This window comes from Sciurus vulgaris (genome assembly GCF_902686455.1).
Source record: "Sciurus vulgaris genome assembly, chromosome: 3".
NCBI classification, from domain to species: Eukaryota; Metazoa; Chordata; class Mammalia; order Rodentia; family Sciuridae; genus Sciurus; species Sciurus vulgaris.
In genome coordinates, this window is record NC_136463.1 from 95923705 (window position 1) to 95948429 (window position 24725).

Sequence of the window (24725 nt, forward strand, 5' to 3'; positions counted from 1 at the left end):
GTCAGTACCCCATCTAAAACCTTGAGAGGTTGTGCACCATTTGCATGCACTCTAAGGCTCAGGTTCTTTATCCTTCTGAAGATTTTCTCTGGAGGACTATCTTTAGACCACTAGAATCTCTTTTTCCCACAAGTGCTGACATCCAACTCTCTTAGGATATGTCTTCACATGTGATCCTTATCCATTGGACAAGTTAAGAGTGTGGAAACCAAATTCCCTTATTTTGGGATGTTTATATTCCACAGCTCTACAAGAAAGCAGTCTGTTGCCAGAACTTGGCTCAAAATTGAGCTTTTGCTCCATCTCTTTCGCTTTCCTATCCTGCTTCTTTCACTTAATTAATTGAATCACAGTGTAGGACCTGTTTCTGGAATACTTAATGTAAGGTACAAATTTTGTTCAGCAACATTCTGTCTCCAACCCATCCTACTCCACTCTATTGCATCTTCCTCAAGTTTCCTTCTGAACTCCTTGGAAAGTCTCTCCTTTTTGATATTCATTCTCATGCTCTTCCTTTCTACTAGCTTTTTCTATTTTCTCTGTGAATATGTGCAGTCTCCACTCCCATACTAGTAAAAAGTTAACACTCTTTAATCTTCTCAATTTACCTCATATTTTCCTCTTTCATTGGCTGAGTTTGTACCCATGTAGCCTATGTATGTTACTTCCACCTTTTAATTATCATTGATTTATTAATTCTTTAATTTCTGACCCTACTACCAGTCTCCTGAAATTGATAACAATGGAAAACATCATCATAATCACCAATTGCATATTCTGTTCTTTGCTTTCATTTCTCCTGACTCCTAAATCCAGCTCACTCTTCCAAACTCTCTTCCTTGAGTACTATCACGCATCAATTTCCTAAGGACTCAAAATGACTCATCCTCCCAGTCTTTTGCCTTATTGTTGACTTTTATTTTCCCTCTCTCATAAGCATTTCATTCTGTAACTATAACCACTCATTTTTGTCCTTGGGTTTCTTTTTTCTGTACTCATTTTTGGGTAAGCTCATTTCTATTACGGTTTACTGAAGATTCTTAATTCTATTGGAATAAATGTGAACCGATTTTATATTTATACAACTCCAGATTGCATCTTTGTTCTACTTAATCTCTTCTCTAGAAGTGGCTATTTCAGGAAGGCCCCATAACTTCCAAGTCAATTGCTAATAAATGAACGGTATCATGTTCTTAATTAAGAGTAATATTCAAGCATAAAAGAATGTCTTTCTAAGAACAAACTGAAATCTTTTATTCATTTAAATATACTCTTCCATTTCCCCAACTTTGGTCTAATTCCTTGTGTTAGTCAGATTTTTGTTGCTGTGACACATACCTAAGAAACACAATTAAAAGGAGGAAACATATTTTTGGCTTACAGTTTCAGAGGTTTCAGTCCATGAGTGACTGAGTCCATTGCCTTATAGAGAGGTAGCACATCATGGTGGAGAGTGTGTTGTTGAGCAAAGATGCTTACTTCATGGTAACCAGGAATCAAAGAGAGGAAGAAAGAGGAAGCAGCTAGGGATAAGAAAAACCCATCCAGGGAACACCTCCAGAGACCAACTTTCTCCAACTAAACCCCGCCTCCTAGAACTTCTACCACATCCTAATAATGCCATGCAGTTATGCACCCATCAGTGAATCCACTGCTGAGGTCAGAACCCTCATGATCCAATTACTTCTTAAGAGCTCCACTTCTGGAATTTGTTCTACTAGGGACCTTATACTGATGGCTTGATCCTCAAGTCTTCATTTCATAACCAAACTATAAGACTCCTCTAGGTGTTGGGCATGGTGGAGCTGCCTGTAATCCCAGAGACTCAGAAGCCTGTGTGTGGTAGGCTGCTTGCAATTTAGTAAGACCCTAAGCAACTTAGTGAGACCATGTTTAAAAAAAAAAGACTGGGGATGTTGTCCAGGTGAGTACCCTTGAGTTCAATCCCCAGTACCAAAACAAAAACACAGTAGTCCTCTTGGCCTGGGGACCTGCAAAGAAAGACGAACTTGATGTTTCATTTACTGCTTTTATCTCTTTATTCATGCCTTTACAAATTTGTCCCTAACTCACCAATACTTGACTTGAGGACAGAGAAAGAACTCACCCTCATCTTCCACAAGGATGATAAGTCATCATTCCTGAGAATTTTCTACTTTAACAAATGTTACAACTTCTTTAAATATTATCATCACACTTTGGATCTCAGCTTATGTAGCTTTTGGGGACCAGGGAGAATACTTAGGAGAAAGAATCCAGAACTAGCTTAGATTTCACTTAAAAGTGAAAGCACCTTCACTAAAGTAATTTCTTTAATACATGGAGAAATTTACCAGCTATTTTATGGCCCCTAGTCACCTTCCAGCCAAATCACCTATGCTTTCCTACATGTATCTCATGTACCTACATTTTTGCAAATGGCTTTTTCCTTGCCACTATTTATTATTGATGAATATTATTTCAGGAAACTCTTTCTCCTTTAACTCTCCCCACAAAAATCTCTACTAACAGTACCATTAAGGTTACTACCCTCATTTTAGTACCTAATGTAAGCACATGCTATAACTTAAAAACAAAGCAAGGTAATTTTACAGTGTTTTTATAATTATTGCTGCAACATGAAATTTGTATATGAGATTAAGTTTTCATCAGATTAGCTTTACTATTCCTAAAGATAAGTCTTATTTCAAACAATAAAACTTTCTCTAAGGAAATGTTTTATGGGTTTAAACTTCCTGTTTAAACAGAAGCATCACCTTATTCATTATCTACCAGTAGCTTTCATATGGACTACAATTTTGTTAAAATGTACTGAATTGAAGGCTGAGGAGGACATAGAGGGATGCTGAAATGTCCTGGTTTATAGTGCCTAGTACTCAATATATATTAATTTTATAAACTTATAAAAAATGAAGTACTTGTAGCTTCCCTTCCCTGATATTCTCAATCCACCAAAAAGCAAGTAGGAATAGCCATGTGCTTAAGATGGATGAAAAGGGATGAGATACTTAGGAAAAGGAAGGTCTAGGATATCAACTTGAATGTGTATACCTGAATAAGAAGTGAAAAAGAAAACTAAAGATTGACAAGTATCAGGAAGAGGCTTGTTAAATTGAGCTACATGAAAATCTAATAGGCCAGGCACAAGAGATTCTACCAATATAAATAAAGTGTTAGACTTACAAACATCACAGGGTTATTTTCTTTATTGAACAAATTTAACATCCATTGTCTGGGTATCTAGATGTTCACATAACACCCAAATTTTATTCATTCCTACCATCAAAATAATCATTCATGTTAAGCAGTTAATTAAATTTTCTCCATTTAAGCTGCAACCATTTATTTCTTAATTTTCAATTATAATTTAAAGAAATTTTAAGAACACCATCACACTGTAATATAATATTTCTATTTTCAAGTTCATAGGTATGATGTAGGCATTCAATCAAATCATGTTTCAATGTCAGAATTGAACAAAATTAGAATCCGTTCTTAGTATGAAGTGGCATGAGTCTATGGGAATGCAAGGGATGGTAAGAGGCTATGTGGAAAGTTCAGACCCAGGTTCAAGACTTTTTGATATACTACGGCATACATTTTTTAATATTTCTGATTATTTTTTATTCTCTTTCTCTTATAGTTTTAATCTTAATCTTTAATAGTATGATTTTATTCTGAAACTATTAATACTATTTTATATGTTTGATGCTTTTTATTAAAATATGTAATACTTAACTATATCGGTCTAGCTCGCTCTCTCTACCTCTATATATAGAGAGAGACTACAGGCAATATGCATGCATACATATATATTATTTATAATTTAATTTTTGGAATTTAGGAAAACCTAACTCTCCTATATATCAGGTTGGTAACAGAGTAATATATTTAAATATTTAAAATTTTTTTTTTTAAATTTAAAAAATTTTTAAATATTGCTGACTCAATTCTCAATTTCTTATCCTGTAAATGAAAAAAAAAAGATACATTTTGGGTTGGCTATGATATTTAAAATGGGATGAAAGGGGATATACTGGTGAATTTTGAGCAAAGAAATGGTACAAGCTACTAGGAAGATCATCATTCTCCAACAAGAACAAGAGACAGTAGGAATAGAAGGATAGAAAATGGGGACACACAATTCAGAAACCCTGACAAGAGATGATTACAGCTCAGAGTGTGGTCACACCAAGATAATTATGTAGAGATGCATTCAGAAGTCAAAGATAATAGAATCTCTTGGTATATTAGATATAGGGTAAGAGAGATATCAAATATTTTGGCCTCAGTAAATGAAACAATAGAATTACTATCAACTAATGGAGAAATTACAATTTAGAGAATGATTCAGTTTATTTTTTGAAATTAAAAAGTCAAGACTTCTGTTGGATCTTATTCCAGCTGTAAACTACCCTCAAATTAAAGGTGTAAACAACAATCAACTGACTGATAATGAGTTTGCAATTTTGTGAGCTCTGAGGGAATAATGCACCCCTTCTTCATCTTGATTGTGGTGACCTCAAGGCTAGAGTGACATAGCAGCTGGATTCTGGAGTCATTTGAAAGTTCTCTCACTTGTAATGCCTGATAATTGATGCTGGCTGTCAGCTGGGGCCTACTAGGGTTATTTGTTGGAAAACTTGTATGTGGCTTCTTCATGGAGCTTCTCAATTTTCTCACAGCCCAGTGCAGCTTCTGAAAGCATCCCTAGAGAATCAGTTAGAGGTTTTATCTCCTTTCATGATACAGAGATTATACTATATCATCCACCACAGTCACAGCCTCACCAGATTCAAGGGTATGGAAAAAGGGCTCAACCTCCCTTTGGGAAAAGTGTCCATGTCATAACATAAAAGAACAGGCATGCAGAATGCCAAATATTACTGTAATGATCTGGAAAATAAAATCTGCTGCAGGTTTCCAGATGAAAATGCTGAATATATAGGTGAACATAAAAAATCTAGAAATCAGGAATAAGACTCAGTTTAGATATAAATACGTTCTGAAATCCTTAACATTTAGGGAAGATGAAACTAACAAAAGAAGGGAATTGCACCAACAACAGAGCCTTGAGGAGCTCCACCATCAAAAATTAAAAGTGAAAAAGAACAAAGGGGAACGAAGGGAGAGTGAGTTGGAATGACCACTGAAACAGAACAATCAAGACAGTTGGTTTTTTTTGCCTCCTAATGTCTCATTGAATTCCACCCCTCAAGAGCTTTCCTCATAATAGAAAACTGAGTTTGTGAGGTACCCAATGTAAGTTGCTATGTCTAGGCCATTAGCCCAGACCAAGATGATGGACCATAACGTATCAAAATAGGTCAAGATAATACCTTCCTTTGGCTAATGACTCATCTGAGGACGGGGATGCAATTCATTTCTGACTGAGGAAGAACAAAGGGATAAATAATAATGTCTTTCTTCCCCCAAATGAAGCAAACGAACTTAGCAAGAAGAAGATATTTTATCCTCTTCTCTTCCTTCCTTAATCACACACATGCAGCATGACAGTACATCTAAATGCTGTAACAAGGGGGCAATTACACCAAGCAAAAGAAAAAAACACTGGTTAGTAGAGATAGTGGTTAAGAAATATAGAAAGACAGTCGATGAAGTGAAATGCTACCAGCAACCATTGAATTTGAGACCTCATTTACTCATGACAAAGAGCTCAGTATACTCTAGCTAAATTATTACTTGCATCCAATAGCATTCTCAATGAATGCACTCAAAAGTTTTTTATTATAATCTTAGTTTTAGCATAAAATATGACAAATTTTATGATATTTTTCTACAATAACCTTCTTTGTTTTTCTACCCTATAGTATTAGTATTGACCTGGCATCATTTATTAAGAAAGTAAAACAAGTGATAAATACTGAAAAAAGTACACACTACATATATTATAGAAGGTTGTGTACTTTCATGAAAATTGATTTGATGTTTTATATAAATGACTTAATTCTAAATCAGTGTTTTTAATGCTTATTTATCTAATACACTTTTTTTTTTTTTACAACCATAGAGTCACTTTCATTCCGAAAGATTACATTAAAAAATTCTTCTCTTAAAAAAAGTCTTAAATGGCCTAGCACAGTGGAGCAGCAAATCAGGAGGCTGAGGCAGGAGGATCAAAGTTCCAGGTCAGCCTCAGCAGTTTTGCCAGACCCTTGGCATCTTGGTGGGACCCTTTCTCAAAATCCAAAGTGAAAAGGACTGGGAGTGTAGAAAAGTGGTAATGTAATCCTGGGCTAAATCCTCAGTACCAAAACAAACGAACAAACCTTAAGTGATGCTGCAGTAACAATGCAAGAAACACAGTGTGAGGAGTAATATTGGACTTTAAAATGGGGTAAAGTCTTACAATATTGTTTAAGAGGAAAGCAGTTATAATAAGCTACTTATTCTTTAACATTCATTTGTACTAAGCCCTGAGGATAGATAAATACATCAAACACAAATGGCTATTCTCCTAGAGTTAAAGTATAATAATAAAAAATAGAAACATTTCCCAGCCTAGTGAAATACACAGCTACTTGGCAAATAAATTTAAATAAATGAGCAAATATTAGCGCACAGAACTTGCAATCATAAAAGTTGTAGGTGCTATGGGGTCACAGAACAATCTAACCTATTTCCAAAGTCATAGAATGGTAAAAATTTTTAGCAAAGTAGGACTAGGAAGAACATTGAGAGTACATGGAAGAGGTTATACACAGCGTAGAAATGAAAGAGATTAGAAATACTTGCAAATTAACCAAAGCCCAACAATGATGGATTGAGAATGTAAAAGTGCAATAGAGGGTGTTTGAGATGAAAAATTTGCATAGTACCTGGTTAAAAAGGATCTTAATAGAGCTTTTGGACTTTACACAAAAGGCAATGGGAATTCCTTAAAAGGACTTAGGTAAGTGGATTTATATGTTTAAAAAAATTACTCTAACCTTTATTGAGTGTAGGAGACCAAATGGGAACTTATTGCAAATGTGTAAGACAAGAACAAATTCAAATAGGGTGGAAGCAGTAAAGACATAGAATAGTATATTAAAAGTAGAATTATTTAGAAGGAAAATAAACAAAATCAAATATGGTGGTAGATTGAATGCACTCCAATTTTATAAGTGTGTGTGTGTGTGTGTGTGTGTGTGTGTGTGTTTACAGTTTGTGTTCTCATGAATTTTCCGAATGGACAGGTAGATATACTTATCTAGAACTCAAAATAAAATAAGCAAAAACTAAAACCAAAATGAAAGAGAAAAGGAAAGAAAGAATAAATGAAACAAAAAGTTAGGATGAAAATGTTAGTTTGATAATCATAGGCCCATAAACAGATATTGGAACTTCAGAAACATTGGAAAACTAGGTTCTTAAATTATTATTTCACTCATTCAATAAATAATTGAATATCTAATTATAAAAACAGATCTAGAGAGAACTCTAAATTGAGAACCTTGAAATACATTGATGTTCTTATTTGGATTAATACATATAAAATAACCAGTTAATAATGACTTTAACAAATATGTACTAAAATATGTATAAGCAAAGTAAAAATAAACTTTATTTTCTCCTTAAGATAGTTTTAGTTTTTTTTCAGGTATTTTAAATAAAACTAAATATTAATACAATATTGTGTTTTATTTTTCCTAATAAAACTCAAGAAAACCCACTTATAACGCAGAAGATAAATATAAATTTTAAAATTACCCTTTCTCTGGGTGCACAGCTATAGATCTTGGTTGATCCAGGCCTTGAGAAATAATTACATAACGGAAAGAGCCATTGAGTCTTGCAACTTCAATTAAGTTAAAGCCATGATCTGTCCAATATATGTTACCTATGAGAAATGCAAAATACAGTTTATAATTCAGTTGTGAGATAGGAAATTATTTATTAGTTATGACTAAAATTAAATTTCTGAACCTTCACATAACAATTAAAACATTATTATGGTTCTACTCTCTTTTATCATTACTTTCTAAACAGAAAGTTATTAATACACTAATATTCAAAAACTCCCAGTCCTAATTTCATGTTTCCGACTATACCATATACTTATCTATTTATATGTTAAAAATATATTGAAACTTTCCCCACCCATCAAAGGAATCTATTTTAACTTCAGACTTACTTTAGGCAAAAAAGAACTAACATTTTTGTTTACCTGCCTTATAAAGCTCTCAGGAGATTTGGGCAAACTTCACACTACATAATCTCCTTCAACATAAAAACACTATTCAAAGGCTCAATAGCATTAGAAAGAGTGGAACCAAAAGTAAAAGAGACTATTTACCCCGATGGCTAGAAGCATAAAAAATTGTTAGGAATCAGAAACAGAATTTTTATGAAGCAGATTGAGACCCAACGAAATAAGTATGAAATGAAAAGAGAAAAAGTTATAGATTATACCAGCAATCCAGTCAATAGCTATTCCTTCCACTCTTCCCAAGCCATTGGTAATGATATCTTCTTTCCAAGTCTGATCTCTTTTAGCTCGGCTGATTTTATTGAAGCCCATGTCTGTCCAATAGATGGTATCATTTTCTATGAATAAGACAGAAAAAACACACATCCACACACTATAAAATGTATCAATATATGTATTAGGATCCTATAGCATTAGTATCTTCAGGGTTATCATCTTGGGTGTGCTAGAATAAAAGTATTCTTCAGGATAATTTACAAAATTATACAGCAAGAAAGGTACAAGAAAGCATGAAAGAATCTACATTTTAGCCAAAAGATTTTTTTTAAGTATTATCTGAAATATTTGGGGAAATGACCTGTCACATTCTTCATTATTTTTCTTCGTTTTCCTATTCATTTTAAAACAATAAATCCTTTTCCCCCATGAATTTGCAAGTGTGATGTCAAACCATGTTATTTTGGACCATAATTTTTCTCTTCACAACCATATCTGTGTCAGATCTGCTAACTATAAAAAGAACATTACTGAGATAGTAAACTCAACAATGTCTCAAAGGAGACAGACAATGGAAGAAAAAGGCTATCAAGGGTATTTAAAGCATAATGTCACTCAAAATGTGTAAAGCCATACCATTCAATTATTCCTTCCGAGGTACTAAATAGCTTCCCAAATGTCAACTACAACCACCTCATATTTCAAACTCTCACCGTACAAATGGGCTTAAGGATATTTGAAGAATTGCTATAAGCTACCATAGAGTCTTTAAATAGCAGTGCTTTTTGTATATTTGAATGAAAAATGTGTCTAAAGACTATAAATGAAATATATTACATGTGCATGCATATGCATAAGGCATAGTAATTATAGACCAATGATTTTAAATATAGTCACCAGAAAGACACTGGGGACAAATCATTAAATAATAAATTTGCCACCAACTAAGGAAGCTTTCTTGTTGTGACCTACATGGCCATTTGAAGAACAAATCCTTTAAGACCAATATAATTTCCCTCTGGCACAGTGACAGACTAGGGAAATAAAGAAAATGTAATTAGTATAATAAAGCAATTCATCAATAAGTTTTGGAATCCTTTTTCCAATGAAATATACTATGAATTCCTTGAATTTTTTGTAGAAAGATCCCAAACACCTCCTTTTCAACAGTGGTTAAGTCAGATACAAAATTGTTTGAATCTCAACAGAGATCTCAGACCCCCAATAAATGTATCCAAAAAGCAAAGATATTTGATATTTCAGTTTTGCAGAAAGCATTAGAAAATGTGTTTTCATTATAAAAATAGACAATCAACAAAAATAAACATTATTTTTCATAAATAGTAAGCATTGTATATTGAATCAAATTTTTACCCAAATATTAAATCCATATATCTACTGCCTACTCTCTCTACTTGTGGGTAGAAAAGACAAGATATAAATGACACATTCTGGATTTTTCTACCAGGAACGTGGTTCTAGGAGGATTTTTCCATGGTAACTGCCCTTGTATTAGTGATATGGACAGCACCTCCTTTCTTTGTTTCTTGACCTAAAAACTTCAGGATTATCTGATCATTTTTTTCCCTCATATTCCACATCCAACTCATCACCAACTACTTTCATATTTAATCCATTTCCAAGAAGTTTTGGTCCTTTTTATTCTTCTTTCAAAATGTAATCATCATCTAACCACCTCTCATCTCCTCTAGTTCTATTATCAAAACCACCATTAACTCTGGCCCAAAGTCTTGCAATAGCCTCCAAACTGATCTGACCTGTTTGTATTTTGCTCCTGTCCTTCCTTTCCCATAAGTATTTTAAACATTTCGGGTGATGGTTACACATTTTAAAAGTGAGTAAAATCAGTAAGATCGTTTTTACCCCTGCATTCCAAATCTAATCATTTTCTGTCTCATCCACGGTAAAGTTAGAGCTCCTCCCATGAACTTCCTGAGGTACACACACCCTTGGAGACCTCTCCTACCTGATATCCCTCCACCCTTCACTCATCCATCTCTTGTAACACAGACCATCCTGTTCCTAAGGCAAACCAAATCCTCCTCAGTTGGTATTTTACATAATTTTTTCTTTCTCTCTGGAATGTTCTTTTCCCAGATATCTACACAGCTCTATCTTGGTTCAAATATACCCATCTTACAGAAAATTTACATGACTATCCTATAAAAATTATTCCCTTATCATGCTCTATGCCCTTTAAACAAATTTTATTTTTCTCCATAGAACTTATAACTATCAAACACAAGAGGGTCTTATTAGTTTCTGTGCCTCCCAGGAATGCATTTCTTGGAAAGTTGGAACTTTATTTTGCTTACCACTTTATTCTTAGCACCTGGTGCATAGTTATATCACAGTAAATATCTGGTTAATAAGTGAGCAAATGTCATATGCTGTATAAAAAACTGGTTTGGAGGTAGGAAGACCCATGTCTTGCCATGAGAAATAAACTTTTAAGGACCACAAGGTATGCACATGAAGAAATGACAGAAAATTTACAAGAGTGTAAGATAAGCAGCATGCAATTTGGGCAGATACATAATGGGCAGGTTTTAAGAAGACAATAACAGTTTTCACAAGAATAATGAAAAAGGACACTGAGTTGATAAATTATATTTATATTATTTTTAAAAGTTTTTTTCAGCTCTGAATAATTCTATTCAATATAACCATAGAACATTCTTTCCACCACCATCTCTTGCACATATGTTCCTTTATTATCATTGAACAGAAATATTTTTTCCTTTTTATGTCTCTTCTCGGGAGTGTAAGATAGAGACTGCAATTGGGTCAAGTTCCACCTATGTGTTACCTGTAGAGCAGAAATTTTGTAATGCTGAGTTTGTATCTAAATGGTCAGTTCTACTGGACCACAGCACTGAGGAAACAATAGGTTTCCTGGTATCTTTTGTATTAGTATTTAGAAAATTGGTGAGCAAATCAACCAGATGATGATGCAATAAAAAGAATAAAGGGAATGGAAGGATCAAATCACTCGTTCTTAGTCACATCCACATCCTTAGCAATTTTTTTCACATATTTACTTTGCGCTTATACAAATTCTCTAAATGCAAGTTTTGCTAAGATATGAGAATATATTTTTAATATCTGTGAATATCTGAAAATAAACATGAATTAGGTAAAATAAAAGTATCAATTACGATGAGAATCAAGTTAAAAGATAAAAAAATTATAACTATAATGATAAAAGTCAAAGTTATACATAAAGATGAAAAGTAAAGACTATAATAACCATCTTGAAATTTATTTCAAAGTATGAACATTTTTAACTTCACCTCCATTTAACAGATTCTTTGAGAATACTTAGCATATGCTAAGAACTATTGTAGATATAAGAATATGGTAGTGAACATAACAGACATGGAATTTAAGTTCTTGGGTAGAATTTAAAATAAACTATCTTAAGACATATGGTAACTTGGTAATATATAACTACAGGAATGAAAAAGAATTTGCAATTTAATGTAATAACAATTTGAATAACCTCCCCATAGTGGGAAAAACAGATTCTTTGAAATTATTATCAAGACTTCCATATAGAGAGATTGGTGGTCAGCTACTGTGTATTTAAATTCATTAAACTCAAAATTAAAGGTAAAGTCAAATATTGTCATGTGATATTTATCTGTAAAATAAAGAAAAAAAAAAAAAAACTTTGACAATAAGAAAAGGTGTTTTCTTTGAGTTGAGAAGATAAAATTTACCCAGATGTTTAAAGCTGAAAGGCTAACCAGGACACTCAAGTCTCTAAAAGACCTTTCACCCTTAGTGTCTATTTTTTTATAATTAGTTAACAAACATGTATATACTGACCACCTGTTGGAAAACATACTCTGTTCCATTTTTCCATGAGCTTCTGGGTCCTATAAAATTTAAAGTTATGTTTCCTGATCTAAATTTAATTTTTTTTCCCCAAAACAGCACATACATGTGAAAATACATAAGATAAAATATAAATTATATGTGCTATGTTTTTTCTATTAATGAAACAATTACCAGCACACAAGGAAAATGGTAAAATAGAGAACAAGAAGCCTAGGGTTGGGTTATTATTTTTCTAACACTTACCATGGAAATTTCACAAAGTTCTTTGTCCCTCCAGTTTTATTTTTCATATAAACAAATGCACTCACGTACACACACACACACACACACACACATCCATAAATATATTTATGTTATATATGTGAACATGGTATATACATATATATACATTTGTATGTATAATATATGTGTATTGTATATACATACTTTCATTATGTACATATATATGATGTAAATATATGTGTGAAAAAAATATATATATACGTTCTAACAGAAGGTAAAATTTAGATTACCTTTAGTCTCTTGCAAACCTGATTAATGTTAAAATTTTATTTTTCACTTATAATAAATGGAATATAGTAATCCACCTTATAGTATAAAATATACTATATGTTATATTGATCTTTTTACCCACTAATTTTTACTCATTTAAATAGTCCTGTTGTCTGGAGCCAAAAAGGATGAAGTATATAATTTTCCTCAGAATATGCTACCAGTGGCTGTTTAGTCATATCTCTTATTAAATTTCAGAACTTTACATTTATCCCTATTAAATGTCAACTTGTTAAATTTGATCATGAATCCTGCCTGTTGAGATTTTCAAAACTCATATGTTATCCAATGAATCCTTTCAGTGATGTCTGCAAATTTGATAACAAGGTTTTCTGTATCTTTGTTCAAGTCAGAAGTAATTAGATCAGCAATGAATTAGAATGAATTAGATCAGCAATGCATTTTTTGATATACTACTGAAGACCCATTTCTGAGCCAAACTGTTTCTTTCATTTCATTATGTCTTAATGATTTATATTTGTATTTATTTAAATGCATAAATCTGAAGAATACATCTTGATGAACTTTTGAATATGGGAAATATCCATGATCAAGAGGTAGATCATGGCCAACATGTTTTGTCCTGTTCAGCAGCATTCCTCTTCAGTAATGGGTATCCACTATTCTGACTACTACTAACACTGAATAGTTAAATACAGTATGTACTCCTTGGTGTGATTTCTGTTATTTACCATCATGAGTATCAGATTCATCCTTTAAGTTTCCTGTATATTGCTTTTCCACAGTTTTAAAGCATCGCACTTTATTTTCCCATTTTGAACATTCAGGTTATGCTCAATTTCTGGCCATTATGAATATGTCTGTGAACACGTTGATCCATGTCTTAGTATGAACATACACTGTGATTCCTGTCGAGTACATGCCAACACGTGGAATTGCTGAGTCACAGGATAGTGTTAGTATACAGAACTTATTTTAATTAATTAATTAACTCAATTCTCACCAAATTAAAAATCTGGCATCTTACACTTCAACTATTGTCGACTTATGCTATTCCCTTCATATTTGGCCAATTCAACCATGAGGACCTATAAATACAATGAACAGGCAAGAGATTCTGAAGATTTTCATTTCAAGGAACTTGCTCAACATAGTTGTCTACCTTGACTGAAGCTGTTTTCTTGCCAGACAAGGGATAAATAACTGTCTGCAACTATGCAGTGACTTTAGAGTGTATTGTTATTAAACAGTGAATGGAAGCTAATTATTTCAGCTTCTTCTACAATGACCAGATTTTTCTTTTCTTCACCAGAGGAATGTGAAAACAACTGAGAGGTAAATATTCCAAGACACTGGATTTTTTGGTGAGTTTTTATAAATATTGTAATAAAAGAAATACATATTGTATAAAGAAAGAAAATAAATATTGTATAAAAGAAAAAGAGGAAAGAGGGAAGGAGGAAAGGAAAGAGGAAGGGAGAAAAGAATGAATAATATTTCTCCTTTTTTAACACTGGCATAGCTTCATCCATCTGCTAACACAATGTATCAGGGAATATTAGGGATATGAGGAAGTAAAATGAACTGAGAGGTTCTATAACAGAATTCTTTTTAAATTCTGTAACTGGTGCTAAAAGGAAGTTCCATTATCTCATCAATAATTCGTAACCAGTTGTAACTGCACTGTCAAAATTTGTATTGTGGATCTAGCACCTAGGGTGAGTAAAACCATTGAATAGTAAAAAAATAAATTTACTTGTTGTCAGGCTACAAATATAAGAAATTACCCCAGCATATATTAAAGAACTCTTAATAAAGGCTTCTTTTTCTTAATAACAAACCCAAAAATCCATGGCATAAACAAACCCTTTTGGGAGGATCTGAGTTTGGTCATTAGATCTGGTATTAAAAACACATTCCTTCATAATAGTTCCTAAAACATTTAATGAACGAAGTCATAAGATTTCAAAATCTGATTGACATCTGGGAGACTTATTGTTTTCCAAGTATAAGAAAATTGTACAAATTTTTGCAGAAAACTAGAATCTTTTGTAATTGATCCTGGTAATATTTTCTTAGAGACTGGAGTTTCTTTAAGAAACTCAAGTTAAATATATAAGTTGAAGAATTATTTAAGAATATCTCTACATAATGAGGACTAAATTTTATAATTTTGTCTACTTTATATATCCAGTTTCATTGTTTCCCTCCTATTCAATCCATTATATTCTTATATTTTAAAAATAATGTAACTATGTACAGTCACAGAAGTATATGTTAGGGCTGAGGGTATAACTCAGTGGTTGAGCACTTGCCTTGAGCACAGGAGGTCCTGAGTTTGATCCCAAGTACCATAACCACAAAAAACAAACAAACAAAAACTACATGTTAACTTATATGACATTCTATATAAATATTTCGAGTTTAATAAATTCAGGGTTGGGTTTTGTAAGGCATTTTATATAAAACCATACACTTTGCTAATTAATGAACTCATTGCATTATAGAGAAATCTACTAGCAAATTTGTTATTTTTGTTGGATCTTTGACCTTTGATATTATATAGAAAAATCTTTTAACTGTATAGAATCAAGATAAGCTCCTAGTTCTGATGCATATACAGAACCTGCATTATAATTTTGATTGTTGAGATGGGAGAGTAATATTGCTTGTCCTGTGACCCTCCAGTCATCAAAATTTTTACTTGATCTTTAATTATTTTTTCACCTTCAGATGACCTTGCTGTAGATACCTATTCTCTTCCAAATAAAAGCATGTTCCATAATTTTTATTGTCATTCATTAGCAATGACCTTAACAGTTAGGCCCAGAAGTGTAACTGTTATCACATTTACAAAAGGCTGCCTTAAGGCCTTAAAATTTATTAATTCTTCTGACTTATGTGTGATAATGATTTCCAATCTGTTTCTCATTTTAAAACTTTGACAGATCTGACAGTTAATTCTAATGCAAACTCCCATCTTCTGCCCTTTCAAAAATTACCTTCTCTAATATATTTTTGGAAAGAGGAAGTTTTCTCATATTCCTCCTACATTTTTCAATCATCAGACTTTACAATATGATAGTTGGTTATTGTTCTGTGCAGTTTCAACCCAGATATCTAGACCAATCCTTTTCCTTCATCTACTTCTTATTACCCTACCCACACTGACACCCACATAGAACCATTTATACAAACATGGAATACAAAAATGATAATATGACTGATGATAATATTAAAAACTCCAAACTAAAAATTAGATCATGTAATTTATTCTATAAGGCACTCTGGCGAAACCACCACTAGAGGTTGGTGTGTGGTAATTTCATATTGAACCCAAATCTTACACTTTATTTCACGTCCAAACCTTACTCATATCTCTGGCTCCTTCCCTCCTCTTTTCTCCATTTCAACCTATCATTTCTTCCTTTTTCTGATTACTCATTCTCCAAAGAGAAATTCTTTTTAGCCTTTGCTCTTAACCTCACAGCAGGACAGGGTTTGCATAGTTTAAATTCAGTATTTCTCAAGTGACTGCCCATAAGAATTGCCTCAGGAATTAAAAAGAAAAATAAAACACACACATGATATCTTATGCTACAGATTTTTTACCTGAATTTTTTTGCCTTTAAATTATTTAGACATTGTAAATCTTGAAGTTGACATACTTCTGTCTTACGCTACCTATTAAAAATACAAAAACAACTTCTAGTAAAAATATATAGTTATAAAAATTGTGCATTTTATCTCTAGCTCCATTTATTTTTCTTCCCTAGATTTTCCCTTACTTCTCATTCCCTCACATTTTAATTGTTTATTTTATCCCATTTCCCTCACTTGGAGAAGGTGTATTAAACACCTTTTTAAACAAGGTTATGTATATATGTTTTAACATATCAAATCATATTTTATAGATGTACTACTTCAAAGTTGGGTACACAGACTGGGAATAGATAGAATTACCAGGAAAATCCAGGACATTGTAGAGTATTAATTTTTATTTTTTACTTTTGTATTCTACATCTATTCCAAGTGTCTATTTGTATGTGTGCATGTACATATATATATGTACATATAATATGTATATATATGTATATATGTATGAATTATAATATTTACTATCATAATAAAGTATATACTACTTGAGTAATTTATTAATAAAGAATAAATAGATTTTAAGTGAAATCCTTTTAGTTTAGCTAGTAGATTGTGCAAATAAAAGTTCAGTATTACTGATGCAGCTACTACATTAAAACCATTTTTCACAAAGTAACACTTGGATAATTAAGATATTTTTATGCTACAGAAATTTCTTACAGAATTTCTTCTAGAGGACAGGCCTTAGATCTCAGACTAACCCAGGTCATACCTTACTGCCCTGAGGATGACTCACTGTCTCTCTAAACTCAGCACCCATTTGGCACACTATTGAGCCATGACATATAGTTGAAACCTCTGGAGATGACACTAAGAGTTGTAGGAATTGAGAAGAAAAGAGGGCCAGCAAAGGTCACCAAAGAAAACTTCAGAGAGGAGTGAGACTTTCACTGACTCTTGAAGACTGAGTAGCAATTGCATCAGAAGAGATACACAAGATAGTTCCCTAAAACCTAGTTCAGATAAAGAACCAATTTACTAAATGCAATCAGTTTTAGAATGAGAAGGAGAGACAAGATGGTTTCACTGGGAGTGATGAGCATTAAGCTGTGATGACAGCCAGCCCACAAGCCATCCAATGCCTGGGTACAGATAGGAATGCGGTTGAATTTTCTATTCTTTCCAATTTTTGAAAGAATTTCTTCAAACATTTATAAGATTAATAAAGATCCAAGTTCTCGATATTCTTTATTAAAAGGGATTCAATAATAAAGTGCTAACAAATTACATTTGTTTCTTTCATCTTGAGAAAGGCAAATCAATACAAACGTTAATGGGCAATTATCTTATAGCAACAAATCACTAAGAACTCCATCTTTGTGAGTAAATAAAATAAACTCTGCAGACTTCAAAGGTTTTTAAATATCTTAATCCCCTTAAGGTACAATGTTATGAAAGCTTAGATAATGTACATTCTCTTTTAAATTACTATTTCATCAAATAAGAAATATAAACCTGTCTGGCTTTTGTGTCCTGAAAGGAATTTGCATTAAACATACTTATAAAAGCAATTCCACTCTCAGATTTGGAATGTTTCCTCTCAGGGAAAGGAAAAGAACCTCTCATATTTTCTTAAGCATTCATTGTTTTTCTTTTCAATACAATTGTACTATGCTGTTTTTCATATGAATAAAGTTAGTTCTCATAGTCCTAGTATGGCTAATTTTGACTTTGGAGTAGCACATGAGAACTAAAATGTATTGTCATCTTTTCCTCTTCTTCAAATAGAAGAGGACTGAAAGCGCTCCAAGAAGAAATTGTTTTAATTTGTTCTCTTGTAGCATCCCAAAGGTAAGCTGTAAAACTGCGATAGCAGGTTGCATAGCTGCATCTTTAGGAGACACCTAATAACACATTTCTTCAGGAAAAACATCAACCTGTTTCAGAAAACATCGCCATTCCATTTCAGTTTTATTTTTCAATAGGGAAAAAGCCAACATTATTTCTTCAAATGCTTCATTTCTATGTCATGCCTTAAATAACTAAAACAGACAAAGGTGGTATATGCATCATAAAAGATTTTTCTCAGCAAATATGTTTGAATTTTTTTCACCATCATGCCTTGTGAAAAAAATTCCTAAATTAAAAGACTTACTAAATAGAGGAATACATGCTAATTAAATGCTCAGGTATTGAGTTCTGATGTCTTATAAAATCTACTACTTAGTGGCTGTATAACATGGGCAAGTTTTTAAACCTTTCTGTGGAGTTTTCCAATATGTGAACTGGGAATAACAAAACTGCTTTGAGTATTAAATCAATCCATATTTCTTAAAGCACTTATTATTAAGCACATAAGTGTAGCAATGTGTCAATTGTTACCAATAAAAATGCAACGTATATAAATAATGACAGAAAAAAACATATCTATATACTAATAGGTTTGGTATGTATTATACTATGTATATTATATACCAAATTTATTATTAAATATATTTTATGCCCCTTCAAAGTTTTAACATGGTTTTAGTTTAACATAATATTGTCTCAATTTAAAACTAAAGAAAAATATCTTGGTATTTCAATTTAAAAAGGAAAAAGATCTTTTCCAGGATAATAAGAGAAAATTTTGTGAAAATAAACCATGAGTCTTTGCTATATTTTCAGCCACTATCCATAAATTTTTAAACTAAAAGTTAACACTTATCTGGATGCATAATGGCATCCCATATGTTTAGAAAAGTGCAGTTTTTTCTAAAAAGATTACTACCCCCACAGTAAAGTTGCTCTAAATTTTTCTTGAAATTGTCCATACTTATTGTAGAAAGGTAGGTAAAAAACTAATCCTTTTTTAGGATGAGCAAAAGATTTTAGTAATACTATTAAAAATCAATAAAGTTAAGATGGGGGTGTGCCTTAGTGGTTGAGCTGTTGCCTAAAGAGTGTTTAGTCTTAAATTTCATCTGCAGCACCCCCCCATAATACAGTCAATCAAAAATCATTGCCATTAATGTCAATGGCCATCCTAGATGTAAACGACACCATTTTCTTACACATGACACACATATAATATACATATTGCATTAGCCAGAGTTCTCTAGAGGAATGGAATCAACAAGAAGTATGATTATAAAAGGTGATTTATTAGATCGACTTACATGATCAGAAGCTGCATAGTCCACAATGGCTGGCTGCAGCTGGAGAGCTAGAAGAACCAGCAGCTGCACAGTCCATGTCACAGAAGCCCCAGAATAAGAAAGATCAACAGAGCTACCCTAGTCCAAGACCAAGGCTTCTGGAAACTACTTGGAGAATCACTGGAAGAGTCTATTTTGGAAGAGTGAAGAAGCAAGATTCCCATATCCTGAGACAATCAAAGCAGTGATGAAGAACCCATTCAAGAAGAGTGGAGCTTGCATCTGCATCTGCTTCCTTGTTCTTCCAACTTTTATTCTATCCTATTGGGCAGTGCTGCCCACTCTTAGGGAGGGTCACCACTTCAGTTCCTATCCCACGTTCCAATCATTCCTAGACACACCCTCATTGACACACCCAGAAGCCTCTTAATCTTTGGTACCTCTTAATCCAATCAAGTTGACAATTCAAATTAACCACTACACGTATGTATATTTTATATCATTATTTTCTAATTTAACTTTCTTATTGAACTACATCTAACATTTTAATAAAGTACGGCATATAAATGCTTCTGCTTGAGCTTTCAGAAAACATAAATTCAGGATATGTTAGTGAACATATTCCTGCAAAATACTAAAGAAATATAAATCAATACCTGTCAATGAGAATTATGTATATTATAAGGAGATACAAAAATGACCAGGCAGCCTCCTTCAATCATCCCTGAAAATAATAACTCTTTTTTAAGTACTTGATAGCAGTGCACATTGCCTATCATTTTTACAGTAAGTTGCAGTTGTTTCTCAATCTATATTGGTGGTACATTGAAGAAAGTTTTCATAATTTCTTCAGAGTTAATTAATTAGAGAGATTTAAATGGTTTGGAATGTATATATACAAAAGTTTGATGAATAAATGATCAAGCAAGATGGCCTTCTTGCCATGAAAAGTTCATATTCAATACATCAGAAGATGAATCTATCAGTACTGCCTTAAATTTGCTCATTTACTTTTGTTATCTCTCATTTGATGGTAGTTACATATCCCCTATAGCCTGAACTACAAAAAGGCTTCAGTGTTTCTTTCTGTAACACCATTCACCTAACTGTACATCCAATTAATCACTAAATTCTATATATTTTAGATCCTTCATTTAAAAAAAACCTACATAAGCACTATCGTGCCACCCTTCCTATAATTTTGTTCTTATTAAACTCACTCTAACAACCCTCAGAGTAATATAACTAAAATTCAGATAAGATCTTTTTGCTTAACATTCTTCCTGTCTCTAGATTCCTCATGCTTATAGGATGAAGTCGGCTTCTTTAGAAAATCACAGGAGGTGATCTGTGATCAGGTACGGTGATATCCAAACTTTTTGATAAGTAAGATAATTTGATCACTTATCCACATTAGCTAATATTAATCCATTACACGTTTGCATATAAAATATGAACAAAAGTATAAATTATTTAAAATGTGCAGTAAATGTTAAACATCAACAGTTAAAATATTCCCTTCTCTATGTTTGATCATCTCATTCAGTACCCAGGAATGTGCAGTGCTCCTCTCTCTTGGAATACCCTGCTTTATACCATAAGTACGTCTCTGCATCTGTTTTGCACATCTTCCTGCTCAGGCTTTCTCTAGTAGCACCCCCCATTCCTTGTGCGTACACACACATCATGAGATTTCTTTCCTCTGTGCCTTTTCTCATGTCATTTCTTCAATACCTTTAAGATAGAAAACTATTATTAGGACATTAAGACTCAAGAACACACTCTTCCAGAAAGCTTCCTGACCATCTCAGTCTAGGTCATTGTTATGGCTTCATCAGTTTTATTATGTTTTATTCTTCAAAAGTACATGTATTTAAAGCATAATCCTCATGCAGCGAGGTTCAGAAGTAACCTTGAGGTTCAGGCAATGATTGGATTATGAGGGCTGGACTTTATTCATTGGTTAACTGGATTAATCCATTGGCAATTGAATGGGCAACAGGGAGGTGGGACCTAGATAGAGGAAGTAGATCACTGGGGTCATACCCTAGAGGCCTTTAACTTGCCTCCAGGCCCTTTCTAACAATGCCCTGCCTCCTCTCAGATTCAGAGCAATGGAGTTGACTGACCATGGACTGAGAGTTCTGAAGCTGTGAGCCAAAATAAATGTTTACTCCTCTAAATTATGCTCATGAGTTACTTTGGTTACAGTGCTGTGAACCTAACGCAGTCATTATCTCACTCTAATAACAATCTGTACTTTTCTTGCAAGTTTTACTTAACACAGAATATTACACAGTTCACTGTTTTAGTACTTTACTTTCTAGTAGATTGAGATTGTTTTTGTTTCATATTAAACTTACAATGTCTGCCTCTAGCTTTCCTTATGTAGTAATTGAGTAATTGTTGGTTTCCAATTAACAATAATATAAATAGAATCAAGTAAACGGTATAAGAATTATTAAGTAGAATATTATCTAGAGTAAGAAGAGTAAGGTAGGTGTGGTGATATGAAGCTGCTCTCCCACAATCTACTAAGCTCACATGTGGGGGTGGGAGGTGGGGGTTGGGGGCCTTGTGGCTTCACCCTGTTCCTCAAGGCCATCTAATTTGGAATCAACCCAAAGTGGGATGGGCAGCCCTTCTGGAGGCTGTTGTTACCCTGCACCTGGTGGAATTGCCCAAAGAGCCAACTGAGGGCTAGGAGAACAAGAACACAATTCTGAGAAAGATGTACAACATACTGCTGGAGGTGGACATGCTGGAAGGCATGCTACCATGCCCAGAGTCTGGACATCTGTTCCCCATCAGTCACAGGACCCTCCAACTTGCTGCTGAATGATGAGGAAACTGAGACTTGACTGTCAGGCACAAGTTTTACGTTTTATGACTTTGTGCATCTTTGTTGACATATATTCTGTTTGCTAGTTCTACAATGTGTAGCCCCAGCCCTTGAGCCAATGACACACTGACCAACAGTGTTCTTGAGCTCCATAGTATCTCTTCTTTTTCTCATTAAAGGTTGAAAACCAAAAAAAAAAAAAAAAAAAAAAAAGGGAAGGTAAAAAAATTGATGAAAAAATAAAAATAAATTGTTAAGATAATAATATTTTAGCTAATTTTTAAATCAGCTAATGCAGTAATAAGAATTTACAAAACTATTTATAAAACTATAAACATTTCCTCCTATGGCAAAATCTTAAAATCAGGGGGCAAGCTATGATTATGGTATCACTTTATAGTAAATTTAATTATATATCAAATATAAGTTCAGTGAGAAAATGTGATTCCATAGAGGTTAAGTGCAAGGATCAGAGAAAATTTTTTAAATTCTGAATATTTATTTGACAAGCCATACAAACAAGATACAGTATTTGTTCCATATTTTTTCAAAGACTTCAGGGAGATTTACTTCAATCAGGTAAAATAAAATCGCCACAAATTGAAATTGGTGGAGGACACATGGAAACCTCATTATTTTCTTCTTTTAATTTTTGAGAACTTCCACAATAAAAAGTTTTGAAAGTTCTCCAACACATTGAAATGGACTCCACATTTTGTTGATCTTTCTTAATTAGAGTCAGAAGATTTACGATAATAAAATACATGAGAAAGCTCTAGGTAGTATTTGGTATATTTGCCTGCATGAAACTCTCAGTATACTACCCTTTCAGATAATCAAGAAATTCCAACAATTTTAGGAAATACTTTGCCTTAGCTACATTATATTGATATCAAAGTTTCCACTTTAATAGTGAAGAAATGAATTTTTTTCAAAAAGTAAAAAACATTCACATGAGCTAGGTATATGTTAAAATTAGTCATATTCTTGGTCTCTGCAGAATCCAGAGTGGGTTTCTAAAAATATATGGAGTGCTGAGCAGCTCAGTCAAGAGATGATTTCACCTCAATTAGACCATGTACATGCTAATGAAAGGATAAAGTTTAGATAAGAAAATTTAGCTAGGATGAAATGAAAAAAAAATTAAAAGATGCCCATATCAGTTGGCATTATCACATAAATGAAATCAAATAAAATTTAATTTAAAAAATGCTTAGAGGTTTAAAAACTTAGAACATCTCAGATTTATTTTTTAAGAATCTTGAGTGAGAATACAAATGAAATATTTTTAGAAAGTTATGATAGACATCTTAGGAAGGGTAGATCAAGGACAAAGTCTTATACTAAAGTAACTAACTTGAAATGTTTTGAATTATCAGAGTTGAGACATATCAGTTCTATGTGTATGTGTGTATGTATCCTTTCCTCCTCCTATATTTCCTTCAGCTATAAGTCTCTTAGATCTTAAAAGAAAACAGGGACAGACTAGTAGCTAATTGGAGAGGAGTCCACAAAAAAGGAAAACTTAGTGCTTCAGGAAATCCAGTGAATGACTGAATGAACTCACCACCTTCCCTCAGACTTAAATTGAGTTAATGCATGATATGAATGACACTATTTCATACAGTACATGAAGGGGAATTTTATCATGTAAATGCTACAGCATGTTTTATATTGTTTGCCTTCTTTCTCACTCCAAAGACATTTAGATGCCTGATTTGTATGAAAATGAATGATTAGATCATAAAGCTAAATAATGAAAACTGTTCAGAAAATTCTGTGTATAGCAATGTCTAGTGTTATTCCTACAAGTCAAAAAACAAAAACAAAAAACGAAAAAAAAAACAAAACACTGCCGACATTCATCAATGTAACATGGATAAACAGACTGGTACAGACATAAAATAACATTACTTAACAATAAAAGCAAGCATTACCAGAGCATGCAAAATATGATGGATGTCAAAAATATTATGTGAAGTGAATTAAAGACACAAGAGAATATATATTGTGTGGTTCTATTTATATAAAATTTTAGAATAGGCAGACCTAACCAATGGTGATAAAAATCAGGCCAGTGACTGCTTCTGAGGACAGGCCTTACTAGATAGGAGCAATGGGGAACTTCCTGAAATGATGAGATATTCCATGTCTTGTTACATATTCACCAAATCTGAAAGGCATACTTAATAATTTACCACGGATAAATTATACCTCAGTACAAATGAATCAAAATATAGGAAAAAGATGCTTTAAAAATCCTTATGGTAATTTTAAATGGAAAATCAGGATTTATTCTGAAATATGAATGTAGTCAGGGGTACATTAGGCTAAACTTGAAGAA

The 24725-nt window shown here is 32.9% G+C and overlaps 1 protein-coding gene and 1 pseudogene across 6 annotated transcripts in view; one reads left to right on the top strand and one right to left on the bottom strand.

Moving 5' to 3' along the window:
- The window catches only part of LRP1B (LDL receptor related protein 1B), a 1899381-nt gene that overhangs the window by 492276 nt on the left and 1382380 nt on the right, over window positions 1-24725 (bottom strand). For all 5 annotated transcript variants that reach the window (XM_079135584.1, XM_079135585.1, XM_079135582.1 and 2 more), the window contains exons 36-37: window positions 8416-8550; window positions 7714-7843 (exon numbers count right to left, since the gene is read on the bottom strand). In XM_079135584.1, the coding sequence (XP_078991710.1) occupies window positions 7714-7843; window positions 8416-8550 (265 nt within the window). The remainder of the gene's footprint in view (window positions 1-7713; window positions 7844-8415; window positions 8551-24725) is intronic.
- LOC306656798 (multifunctional methyltransferase subunit TRM112-like protein) lies at window positions 22050-22400 on the top strand (annotated as a pseudogene). The gene has a single exon. The product of its transcript is annotated as a multifunctional methyltransferase subunit TRM112-like protein (transcript).